This window comes from Globicephala melas, chromosome 3 (genome assembly GCF_963455315.2).
Source record: "Globicephala melas chromosome 3, mGloMel1.2, whole genome shotgun sequence".
NCBI lineage: Eukaryota > Metazoa > Chordata > Mammalia > Artiodactyla > Delphinidae > Globicephala > Globicephala melas.
The window spans coordinates 72052023-72065816 of record NC_083316.1 but is presented as its reverse complement, the minus strand read 5'-3'; the positions used below and the strand labels follow the sequence as shown (position 1 = coordinate 72065816).

Here is a 13794-nt window from a genome sequence, read left to right as displayed (position 1 = left end):
TATTGTAAGAATTTAATGTGTAAACAATACAGAAAAATAAGCATTAGCGCAACAAAACAGTTTTGCATCTTATATAGAAATTTTAAAGATACTTTACCAACAAGTAGGAGGTTAATCTCTGTATTAAAGCTTGCCTTCTTATAGAATAATTTAGCATTCTCTGAGATTTTAAGCCAGAAAAACAAGATTCATGCTGGTAAAGCAACCTGCAAATACTTTCTGCCTGTTCTCACAATTAGTCTACTTTAAACATAAGATCTTCCAAAGGAGGAAGACGATGCACTTAACGGGGATGGCTGGGGCCTTCCCAGGAAATCCTTGCCCATAGGAGATGCTTTAGCATCTGCAGGACTAAAATGGTGGCAACAAATTGAAAGCCAGGGAAAGATTCCTGTATCTTTGGTGTATTTGCCCAATTTAACTGTTATCTTCAGATGTATAATAAAACAAGTAAACAGAACCATAAAGATAAGCTTTCTATAAATTAAATGGTATTTGGCTATAGTACTAAGGAGGTGAGAGATTAAGAAACTTCTGTTAATTATCAATCCTAAATGACTACTTGCCCATTACAACTGAAAACTGAGGATTCTACTCTAAGAAGTAGAATTGCTAATACTAGCAATTACTAATCTACTAATTAGTAGATTGCTAATACTTTAGAGTGTTTTATTCATGTTTTCCATTTAGAATCTTTAGAATTATTGATAAGCTTCTTTAAATAAGAAATCACATAGGATCAGCACAATACTGAACTAATAATGGCCCTCACACACATACTGAATTATCTGAGAAATATTACAATTGAAAGTGGTCTTTTTCCTGAGAAAGCCATGTTACAAAATGGCACAAGACAATACACATTTTCTCCAATTTTTCCCACCAGAAAATAAGATGGGAAAATCAGATTATAATATATTTTATGAGGAAAACATGTTTGTTTCTCAAAACTGTTTTCAATCACTTTATCATCTACAATTTTTTAAAGGGTGAGAACTAAATTTAAATTAAGAATGATCATTTCTACAAGGTGAGAGAATGAATACATATGGTAAACTTTGGTTAGAGTTTAAACAATTTTTATAGAAAATTGTTCACAAGTGAAGAAACTAAGGCACAGAAAACTTAAGCTCAATTTCAAGGTTGAGTTTAATAGTAAAGGTAGAAATAGAATCTAGGGCTCTTGATTCTCAGAGGGTAATGGGTGGTATCTTCCCAAGAGGGAAAAAATTTATTTCTTTTGGTGGGTAATGTTCATAAATCATTTTTAAAATATATAATATGAATTTCCTTGAAAATCTTTGGCATATGTGAGTCATTGGAGGCTGAAGTTTATAGATATCCTCTCCCCCACCCCAATACAAAAAGGCAGGGGAGCTAGTTTTTAAATGAATCAAAAAAGATTAATCTAAATTTCAAAGTGACCTGAGTTTCATTCTGCATTGTTATATAAATCAATTGGAGAGGTCAGTCTTGTGAAACGTAACAGAGGCCACTACACCTCACAGATTACACATACATGCATACTGCAGTGAGATTTATATGACTAGAATTTAGTCAACATTTTTATAAAGTACAAAATTAAATCTCAGTCTAATTTTTCATAAGCCAATGACTCAGAGATATCAAACTTGTTACAGTGGGATGATTCATTCATATATTGTATGGTATGAAGTTAGCCTCCAATTCAGGTATTTTTAATATGCATCCCAGGCCTTTGTATTGGTTGAGATGTAAGCTGTGAAATTTACTTAGCTCAGATTGGCATTTTTCCCTGTGCATGTGCTTCCAATCACGAAATTTTTAATCTCATAAAATGTGCACTTGTAAGAGCTCAGGTAGGTTTATGTAGTCATAATATAGTAGCACAGAACATAACATGTAAAAGTAAAAAATAAAATTATTTTCAAGTTTCTTTGTATTTAAAGTGCTCCATGTGCAGTATTAAACCAACTTTCAGATTATAGAAATCCGTTATGATGACTAGTAGTTTTAGAAAAGATCAGCAGTTAAACAAGAAAAAATTGTGTAAGTATGAATACATAGATTAAAAGATGCAAAAACTCTTTAGGTACATTGTAATCCAAATAATACCAAAAAAAAAAAATCCACTTGAATACATTAGAGAGATGACAGAGGTGTTGAGAAGGAATGTCAGAGACTAATTGGTAAGGTAACTAGTATGTAAACTCAAAGTGGTTCTGAATATTTTGGTAACAAGTATCTTTCCAACAAAACAGGAACAAAAATAAAATACTCATTCCTTATCAGAAATAAAATAGAAAACAAGTCTGTTCAAATGTTCAGAAGCTGTATCATAAAAATATTTTTTGAGAAATTTCATAGCTAATAGGTTGCTTCATCCATGTTGTCATCACTGTCTGCACCAAAATCATCTCCATCTTCAAAGTAGGAATTAATGTAGTCATTTTCCTAAGTGAAATGATATATTCCTCAGTAAACATTAAAAGTATGAGTAGTAACATTAAAGAACATAATGTAGGCTGTCCCTTTAATATAAGTTTATAAATATCAAAGTTAGGTAATTAGAAAATATGCCACGCTTAAAAGAAGTCTCTGTTATTTCAATGCTTGAAACACACATTAACTTTCACATATCTAACTGTGCTTTCTTCCTCAAGACCACCATCTCCTACTATTCTCAGGCACCAGCTAGCTGAGAGAACATAAACGGATGCCCATTACACCTTAATAGGATTATACATCTCATTCATTTTACTTTAGTGGGATGATACATGGTTTAGTTAGTTAAACCACTAAACACTCCAAACAAATGTACAAACACTCAAGAAACGAGGCCAATTTATACTAACATTCATTCGACTACACCAGAACTGAGGTTTCCGGTTACAATGCATAGCTGAGCATAAGCAGAGTGATTTTTGCTTCCTACCAAAAAACAAACAAACGAAAAGACCTCAAGATACTAAATCAAATGCAGAAGATGCCATATTATATTACATCTAGGGCCCCTCAGTTTATTTTTTTTTAATTTTTATTTGTTTTATTTATTTTTGGCTGTGTTGGGTCTTCGTTGCTGCGCACGGGCTTTCTCTAGTTGCCGTGAACGGGGGCTACTCTGTTGCGGTACGCGGGCTTCTCATTGTAGTGGCTTCTCTTGTTGAGAAGCACGGGCTCTAGGTGCGTAGGCTTCAGTAGTTGTAGCACGCGGGCTCAGCAGTTGTGGCTCACGGGCTCTAGAGCGCAGGCTCAGTAGTTGTGGCCACACGGGCTTAGCTGCTCCGCAGCATGTGGGATCTTCCCGGACCAGGACTCGAACCCGTGTCCCCTGCCTTGGCAGGCGGATTCTCAACCACTGTGCCACCAGGGAAGCCCCTCAGTTCCATTATAAATTAAGAGGGATTAAGCCCCTGGGAACATTCCAATTCTTATGGCTGAGTAAGACTACTATCTGTGTAAATGACTCAAGATATTTCTGCTTTCTATCAAAAATTTAAAAATCCACTTTGGATATAGATTAAAAGAAATTTAAGAGCGTTATTAACCAACTGCAGTGTATGGACTGCAGCTGGATTCCAACTGGAATAAGCAAAAATTTTTTTTCCAATCAAAACTATTTGAACACTGGTTTAATAATTGATGATATTAAAGAGTTACATTTTATTGTGTTAGGTATGATAATGATATTGTGATGTTGTTAAAGAGCCCTTATTTTTTATTTTTTTATTTTTGTGGTACGCGGGCCTCTCACTGTTGTGGCCTCTCCCGTTGCGGAGCACAGGCTCCGGACGCGCAGGCTCAGTGGCCATGGCTCACGGGCCCAGCCGCTCTGCGGCATGTGGGATCTTCCTGGACCGGGGCATGAACCCGTGTCCCCTGCATCGGCAGGCGGACTCTCAACCACTGTGCCACCAAGGAAGCCCGAGCCCTTATTTTTGAGTACATACTGAAATATTTATGGATGAAATGATATAATGCCTGGGATTTGCTTTAAAGTAATCCAAGGCAGCTGCAGGCTTGAAGTGGGGAGGAAAGGAGCAGACTGGGTGGATGAAAGAGTGGCCGAAAGGCTGGCTATGAATTGATCATTGTTAAAGCTAGGTGATGAGTCTGTAGGTGTTTATATTACTAGTCACTAGTTTTTGTAAATGATTGAAATTTGCCATAAAAAAATTAATTTCCAGGATACACAGTTTTGAGGGCATTAGCCCACTGTGACCTCCTTTGCCTAGCAAAGCAATAAAGCTATTCTCTTCTACTTCACCCCCCCCAAATTAATCTCCACATCTCTACTATCTACAGCAGAAATTATGATAGAGTAAGAAATAGGGACTATTCTCAAAAGGAAGTCTCCTGGATATCACCTTTTTTAGTATCTGCATGGTGGGATTTTATATATAGATTTATATAAATAATATAAGAAAGGTAACTTGTATTATTCAGATATGTATTTCATTACTTTGTCCTCCCTAAACACTTTAATTTTCTGTATCCAGCTAAGACCCTAGGAAGTTGGCCTGGTTTCTCTGGTGCAAGAAATCCAATAGTCTGGAAACCTGGCTGAATCTGGAGGCCATGTACCAGGGACGAGTGGCATGGTTGAGAGTTCAAGTGAGTCCATCTTGTAAGTGAGATCTTGGCAAGGACACTTGTGTGAAAATATAAGCTAGCCAATTTGTACATACAAGTGGAAATGAGTAAGGAGGAGATACTGTATTTCAAATTGAGCATATGCCACTTGTGTTTAGACATGAGCACCTCCAAGTATGTTCAATGATGCGCATTAGGTAATTTTGTGAGATTAGTAATCTTGATACAAAGATTGGTACAAAGTGAGAACTTGTTGAAATTGATGGCTTAAATGGTTCTTGGCTTCATTTGGGCCCCTGCTTTTTTCTTTAATTGTAACACTCAAAAGACTGCAGAAAGAAAAAAGTCTATATTTTCTCAATTTTATATGTAGGTGTTACATAGATAATTCGCTCCACTTTACTCTTCAAAACAAAATGCTCTTTAAATCCTCAATATACATCAGGTGAGTCAATTAGCAGTAATTTTTCATTAATCAGTTAATTGCTAGAAAGAGCAAAGAGTAACTTTAAATCTGGAAAGGCTTTGAGCTTGCTTATACCCAGACTCACCCAGGCTCACACTCAGAATATATATCCTTTCTTTATTAAAGTAGAAAGTTGGTTGTTTTTTTTTTAAATGAAATATAGTTACATAAACCCACTGGTGGTGTTTTGGACTCTGTTAAGACCCAATACAGAATTCTGAAATTACTAGAATCCTAATGTTTGCTGTTCTTGTTAGGACAGATCTAAATTTCAACACAGGTCAACTCAAGTAGACTTTATAAACAGAGCATTTCAAAAGCCAAAGAATATTCAGGAAAATTCTGAAAAAGAAGGGTAACATGCTCTAAAAATATTAACAAATAATCAGAAGCTTCTATTAATTGGAACATCTTAGTGATAGTTCAGAAATGGATCAATGGAACAGAGTCCAGAAATACATCTAAGTAGGTGAAGGAATCTAATAGCTGATAAAAGAGAATTTCAAATCCATGCAGAAAGAAAATTTAGTACATGAGGTAGGCAACTGGCTAACCACTTGGAAACAGATAAAAATGCTTCTGTACCCCCTCACTGCACACCAATATAAATTTTATAGGAATCCAAAATTTAATGTAAAGTACTTGTAGCATATAATAAAGATTTCTCAGGTGGAGCAATTCAGGTGAAAAAAAAAGATTCAGAGTGTGGTGTGAGAAGCTGAAATGGAGTGAAGACAATGGTCACTTGCAATGCAGAAGAAACTCTCAGCCTAGGGTTAATGCATGAGACGTTTACAAAGTCCCAAAGAGGCCGTGACCAACAAACTTACCCTGCTTGACTGACTCCAGCTTATTTTGAAATACACCATGTTTCTGAAAGTTGGAAATCCCAAATCTAAAACACTGAGTTCTGACTGAGATACTTGAGGTTGGATTATGAATGTTCTCTGATAGTGTCCACATGCACGTTGGGATTTAAAACCTGATGGTATTGCAGAGTACCCCCTCAAACCTATGTGACTAAACCCTTAATTCCCTTATTGCTGACTTAAAATTGTATGTATATAGATCTTAAACTAATCTGATCAATTTCCTTAACTTGTGGACTTCCACTTTCAAATTTGCCTATCAAGTTACTTTTACCTCCTACATTCCATTTGGTATCACTATAATTTCAATGCTATAATAATTCTCCTGGTACCAAGAACTTGATGCCAGTGATAATAATATACCCCTGGTTCCCATCAACTTGGTTTTGGTTTGTTGGTTTACTTTAATTATATACCATATTAGCTCATCCTTAAGCTTAGTTAGCTTTGTTACTCTCCCAGAATAGACCATTACCTCTTCTTGCTCTTCTTCGTCATATTCCTCTTGTTCTGCAGCATTGTCATCCTCCTCATCATCACCTTCTTTACTTTTCTCTTTGCTTCCTTCTTTCTCTTCATTTTCTTCATCTGATTTTTCACCATCACCTCTCTTTTCCAATTCCTGGTATAAATGAACTTCATTAATTTAAATGGAAACCACTAGACTCTGACTTGCCTGCTCAACCTCAAGAGAACAGCTACCTATCACCCTAATTCTAACCCTCCCTTACCGACGCCTCCAGGCCACCACCTAGGACACCGTGAGTTAACTCAAGAAAGATGGGACTAAATGGCCTGTCATTACACTGGTATTTTCTCTGAGTTTGCTACTTCATAACTGGGTCTTGAGTCATGCTGTGATATCAGCTCTGCTGCCCAATGCTTTATTTTTATGATTCCTATACTACCTCCTTATAAAATATTGAGTTGATTCTGTTTATGGAGAAGCACTTTCAGAATGTTATTTTGTTTTCCTTGAAACATGAAAGGAGAAAAGAGAATGGAATGGTAACATTTCAAAATGTCTATGTTTTAGTTTCTAAGTGAAACTGTTTAAAATAATATCAAGCCATCCTATTTGCAGATTATCCATGTTCTTATCTCTATTCTCCCTCATTATTTACTTCCCATTTCCAAGGATTTTTGTTTCTTAATGTATCTGGCAGGTACATTAAGAAAAGAGAGATTAAAACTCAAATTTCAGTAAATATTAGCAATTATTAGCAACTCTAAGAATGCAGGCAAAGAAGAGATGCAGAGTTAGAGAAACTTTGATTACCTGATGGCTCCACTTATCCACCTTGTTAAAACCACTGCCACCTTCTCATAAGACAGAGATTTAACTTTAAGATTACATCTTTATATTTCTATTGTGACTACCAATAATTTTTTCCATTTGATAAAAAGTGACCTGTTTTTATTACCATTACTATCCATTTGCTAAACTGTTCTAGGCTTAATTTGCACAAGTGACAGAATTTCACCAGTTTTCTAGGAGGTGGGGGACAGCAATAATTTCATATATTAATACTCATAATTAATGCATAAGATCACTTTAACTAAAACACTATTATTCTTAATCAGTAATCAGAACACTAATTCATAAATCTGTAAATACTCTACCCTATTATAAGATATTTGCTCTGTAGATTACATACAGAGAGAAAACATATTTTGTATTTGGTGTGACTACAACTTAACTATTCCATTTGGTTCTTAAATATTTTTTTAATCCCTTTAATTACATTCAAATTTGAATTTAAGAAAACCAAAGGCAATGAAAGACTACATCAGATAGTCTCAATTTTTAATCAAAATTCAAACTCTACCCTTCCTGTCACCTTACCCCACTTAGGTAGAACAAATAAGACCAAGGTAATAGACATAAGATGATTTATCTTCATACTGACCCATGTTACCTTATATGAGTTATTCCTACAATATAATGTGTGCAATTTTTAACACTTGGCAATCCCTTTGGAAAACTGCATGTAAAGAAAATAGTATTTACAGATTTTTTAAGTGTTTATAAAAACACATACATATAATGATGACATATTAATGTTAATTAAGATATGAAATTTTTTTCTTTTCTATTTTAATCAAACCCTAGTAAAAAGGCCTACAACCCACAAGATTGTATAGTTAAAAGGGAACTGTAGTGCTATACTTATTTAACTCTGTGCAAGGTATACGCTACATCTGAAAAAAATCATGCTATTAGCTATTAGTTAATAATTAGCAACAGAGTTATTTAAACCAGTTATGTAAAAATATTTTTAAATATAGAATTCATTCAGTGCTATGTAGGGACTAGGAGGTCTTGATTTCCACTACTGCCACCTCAATTATCTTTAAATAAATAACTTCAACTTTATTTCTACTACATAGACCTAAATCAAACCAATAAAATACCTAAATCAGTTAACAAATATCAGATTTATGAAATTCAGAAAAAAGATATCATACACACTGTCTCATCACTTTATTCCTTTTGTGTTAAGATATTAGTTTTAATTCATCTACTTAATAGTCTCCATTTTCTCTTCTGTGAGATACAACTATTTACCCCTACTACTTTATGGATTTATTTAAAGAACAATGTGAATAACACAATGTGAAAACACTTTGAAAACAGTTGAATTATGAACAGTTAACAGTTCTAGCTTAAATACCATAGACCACTCACAGAGCCACCTGTATGTCATACAGAAATAAGCTCAAATATTAGTTTACTGCTGTCTGATTATTCACACAATAACCATGAGATTTGACTGGATGTCATCCCCTCTCCATCACAGAAGTTTCATTAAAGAAAACTTGCAACTACTTTTGCTGAAGAAATGAACAATAATGGAGTCATCTAGAAGCTAACTTTGCTCTATTAAATAAAGCTGCTAACTCATTGGGATTTCTAGATTTAAAATTCCAGTTTTAACAAAGTGTGTAATGAAAAAAGGTGTTTAAATGTAGGGAATAAGGAAATACAACTTGTTCTGATGAGAAACCACATCCAGAGGTCCAGATCTATCTTCCTTATAGCCCATGTCATCTTAGCAACTTCTTTCCAGGAAGTTTTAAGAACAGTCAGAATCTGTGTTCAATCAATACAAGATGGCTAGTTCTGCAACTCCATCCATCATTCCACCACAGTAAAACCTGACAGTTATTGCTATTCCTTCAACAATCCTCCTGGCTTGATTTTCAGACCTGTTATCTTCAGCTCAAGTACTGGTCAAAAGTAAAATTTAAAAAGATGAGTTTCTGTTACCAGATAGCTATGCCAACTTGGCCAGGCAAGTAAAAGTTTTAAAGCTTGACGTCCTCATCGGTAAGTAAGGAATAATAATACCCATCTCTCTTTGTTGTTATGAAGCCTTAAGCACATAATGGATGTAAATAGTTCATCAAAGAGCCTGCTATTTAAAAAGTTCTCAAAAAGCGCTAGCTGCTATCATTATCATCATCATCATCATTACCATCACCATCACCATCAATGCAAGGTAATTCACGCATTGATAGTGGGAATAAAGGGAATAAACTGGTATAACCTCATTGGAGAATGATCTGCCAATATTTATCCATATTTTCCATATTATACAGTACACATAACAGCTGACCTAACAAGTCTACTTCTAGAAATCTATCCTAAACATGTGAAATCACATACTTAACATGGATTCACTGCAGCATTGTTTATAATGGTGAAACACTAGATGAAACATAATGTCCATCAATAGATTACTGATTAAATAAATTATGGTTCATTCTTATAGTGTAGCCAAAAAAAAAAAAAAAGAAGAAAAAGAAAAGAATGAGGGAACTCTTTCACAGACTGACATGGAAACATTGCCAAGATATTTTAAGTGATAAGGTGAAGAGGCAAAACAGTGCAATATGCTGCTTTTTTGTCATTAAAAAGAAAAAAAATCTGTATTTTCTATGCATAAAATGTTTCTGGAAGGGTATATAAGAAACTGGTAACACTGGCCATCTAAAATAGAGGAATTTAATGGATGGCTAGGGACAGGGATGGGAGGGCATATTTTTAGTTTATTCATCTTTTTAATTTTACATCTTTTTTTTGAAATATTAAAAAATAAAGATATAAAAATTAGTGCCATAAGATAGGATTTTCCCTCAATTAAATCTTCTACACTTAAACATAAAGCAGAAGAAAAGCATTAAAAATACACATATACCAATAAGAGGAAAAAATGAGAGATCTTTAAAGATATACATTCATGTTTCTTTCCCATGCATAATCCAAATGCAAGGGGAAAAGAAGAATAGAGTGGGAAAGGAGTCAGGTGACAAAAGGTGAGGCAAGCTGACAGGTGAGTCGTAGAGAGGACAGAATGGAGCCCCCATATCTCCCAGCCAACAATGTTCAAACCTTGCTAGTTACCCTGTATGCTGGGCTTGGCTCTGCCAAGTGTACACGTTATTTAAAAGAGAGAGAAGGTGTTAAGGTGGAAGAAGACAAAAAGAGGTATGACATTTTTTCAGTTTGTTCTTATAATAAGAAGAAAACCTTACCTCAATTTTCTTCAATACATCTGCAGTATTAGTGAGTGAAGTGCCTTTGCCTGTATCTTTTGCCTTTTTGGATTTGGGGCCTGCTGAAGTAAAACCACTGTTAACACATTTTTCTATAACAGCAATTGTATATTAAATGTCTTCGCCTTTTAATATGCCATCTAGCATGCTGGTATGCCATACCAGGCACACATAATTTGCAGGATGAATTAATTTTCCTAAAGAATGAACAAAATAAATCAGCACACATCACCAATTTTCCATGGTGAGGAGTAAACGATAATCACTTAATAGGATATTTTCTAAGACTGCAACCAGATATCTCTACTGAAAATTTGGATTGGCATTTACTGTCCTCAGGGCCAAAACTGCGACAATGTTCCCTCAGGTAGAAGCACTAGAGGGCCAGTGAAAGGCTCCCACAAATGTATCATCTGCACTGGCTTCCTGTTCACTCATCAGGAAATTTTAAATAGGGCAATCGTACCAGGTTTGGGAAAATAAAAAACAAACTTCCAGTTATAAAATATATAATCACGAGGATGTAATGTACAGTGCAGGGAATAGGTCAATAATATTGTAATAACTTTATATGGTGATCGGTGGTAACTAGACTCATAGTGGTGATCATTTCATGATGTATAAAAGTTATCACAACACTATGTTGTACATCTGAAATTAATATAATATGTAAGTCAACTATACTTCAATTAAAAAACATACAAGTGTAGAATAAATATGTATTTGCCAGTGGTTAAAGAGATGAGAAAGAGGTTATATTCAGGGCAGCATAGCATTATCTTTGTAATGAAGATTAAAATAGTTAAATGGAACACACCCATCATATGAATCTGAAAACTCAAAGCAATATAAATAAAATGTTTTAATAGCTTTGGGATACAAAATTTTTTAAGCTGTATCAAAAATATTGCATTTTGAGGCTAATGTGAAACTGCAGGGTATAAAGAATTGTTTCACATATAGATCCTGCTAGTCAGTTACCAAAACACTATGATATGTTACAAAATTGCCCCATGGTGATCAAAAAGTATTACCATTCTTTCCCAAAATCAAACTAAATACCTAGAAATTACTTGGTAACAGAGGAAAATATGGCTCAGAAAGATGTAATTTTGTTAAAGATTAACATTTAACCTATAGAAGAAGAAATTTTTAGATTGTGGTGCATGACCCATAACTGATGGAATTTACAATTTATTATGTGATACCAAATTGCCCCTTGGGGAGTCACTGAGTTCAGACCTCCCAAACATACATAGTAGTGAGGTTTTGCTCAAACAAAAGTTATAAAAAAAATAGTTAGATTTAATGACGGGTAACTATCTCTGTTCCCCTTGAGAGCAAAGACTGTTTAATCTGAATTGTAGCACATAAAATATCATATATGAACAAGCTCTCAATATATAATATTGATGCCAGAAAACACTAGCTAAGAATGTAACTTACATCAAGAAGTCTTTTTCTCTAAGGAGTTTTTATCAAATTATTTAAATTTCATACACATAAATCTGTTAAATGGATATTATAGAACATGGTCAGGTAAATAAACTTATAAAAATTATTAATCTCTTAGCCAAGAAAGTCAGTTGCATATTCAAGTCTACTCAGCAATTCTGGCTATGTATTATTTATAATTGAGAAAGAAGTGTCTAATTATGAAAAGTTGTTAAAAGACTGTTTCAACCCCAAAACATTTACATGAATTTTTTTTTCATCTTTGGCCAAATACACGCATATATTTGAATTTTTTTGTTTCTTTCAACACCTGCCAATAGCTGGTTCTTCAAGAAACAAACTTTTTCAGTCTTTGGCTCTTTTGGTATTGGCTACTTTCATGTAAATCAGGGGAGGCCATTTTAACAAAAGAGAGAGTATAAGCTTACCAGGAACATAACACAAAAATTATACAATATGAAATAAAAATATTAAGAAGAATGGAAAAAGAAAGTTTTGTTGTTTTCGTTTTCAACAAATGAAAATCCTGATGCACTGGAAGCTTTTACAAATCATCAATGTATATATGTGATTCTAGGGATGAGCAGCTGGTGGGATGTATTTGAACATTAATTCCTCCAAATCAGATATATTCTTTTCAGCTCTTTAAAGTCTGCTAAAAATTTGTGATCCACTAGGACGTGACCAGTATCATTCAAGCAAATGTTATTTTATTGTGAAAATAATATATTTGTCTAAGAAAAGCCAAGGGTATAAAGGACAGCAGGTAAACTATCAGATCTCAGTATATAATAATTCTGTTCTCAATCAAGCTAAATATTCTTATATGTTGTAGCTTTGAAATAAAACAAAATAAAAATACTTCCATTTAAAATATATATGTCAAAATTCACCAAATTGTATGTTTCGAATATGTGCATTTTATTATATGTCAACTATATCTCAATAAAGCTGTTAAAAAGGGGAGGGGGATCTCTTTCAAAAGACAGAAGTCGAAGAAGTACTTCCTAACTCATTCTATGAGGTCAGAATTACCCTAATGTCAAAATCAGACGCATATTATGAGAAAGCAAACTAAAGATCACTATCTCTCATGAATAAAGATACAAAACTCCTCAACAAAATATTCTCAAATCCAATCCAACAATGTGTAGAAGGAATTATACACCACAGTCAAGGGGGATTTACCCCAGGGATATAAGGCTGGTCCAAAATCAATTAATGTAATCCATCACATTAACAAGCTAAAGAAGAAAAATCACATGATCATATCAATAGATGCAGAAAAAGCATATGACAAAATCAAACAGCCATTCATGATAAAAACTCTTAGTAAGTTAGGAACAGAGGGGAAATTCTTCAACTTGATACAGAATATCTACAAAAACACCCTATAGTTACATCATACTTAGTGGTGAAAAACTTGATATCATTAATAATAAAAATCTGACATTCTGCCACTAAGATCAGGAAGAAGGCAAGAAAGTTCCCTCTCATCACTGCTTTTCAACATTTCACTGGAAGTCCTAGCTAATACAATAAGATAAGAAAAGGATACAAAAGGTATGTAGATTGGGAAGGAAAAAATAAAACTTCCTTTGTTCACAGACGACATGTAGAAAATCTGAATGAACTGGCTAAAAAACTCCTGGAACTAATAAGCAATTATAGCAGGGTTATAGGATACAGGTTAATACGCAAAATCAATAGATTTCTTATATATGAACAATTGACAAGTAGAATTTGAAATTAAAAACATAGTACTATTTACATTAGTACCCACCAAAATGAAATACTTAGGTAAAAATCTAACAAAATGATCTATATGAGGAAAACCACAAAACTCTGATTAATGAAATCAGAGAACTAAAT

At 34.0% G+C, this 13794-nt stretch overlaps 1 protein-coding gene across 6 annotated transcripts in view; it reads right to left on the bottom strand.

Annotated features, from left to right (window-relative positions):
* POLR3G (RNA polymerase III subunit G) overlaps window positions 1-13794 on the bottom strand; it is a 64301-nt gene that overhangs the window by 23122 nt on the left and 27385 nt on the right. For 3 of the 6 annotated variants that reach the window (XM_060296002.1, XM_060296003.1, XM_060296004.1), the window contains exons 6-7: window positions 10447-10529; window positions 6383-6529 (exon numbers count right to left, since the gene is read on the bottom strand). In XM_060296002.1, coding sequence (XP_060151985.1) covers window positions 6383-6529; window positions 10447-10529 — 230 coding nt within the window. Of the gene's footprint in view, window positions 1-103; window positions 2434-6382; window positions 6530-10446; window positions 10530-13794 lie in introns of those variants that run through there. The other 3 variants (XM_030847549.2, XM_060296006.1, XM_060296005.1) reach the window with 3 other exon arrangements.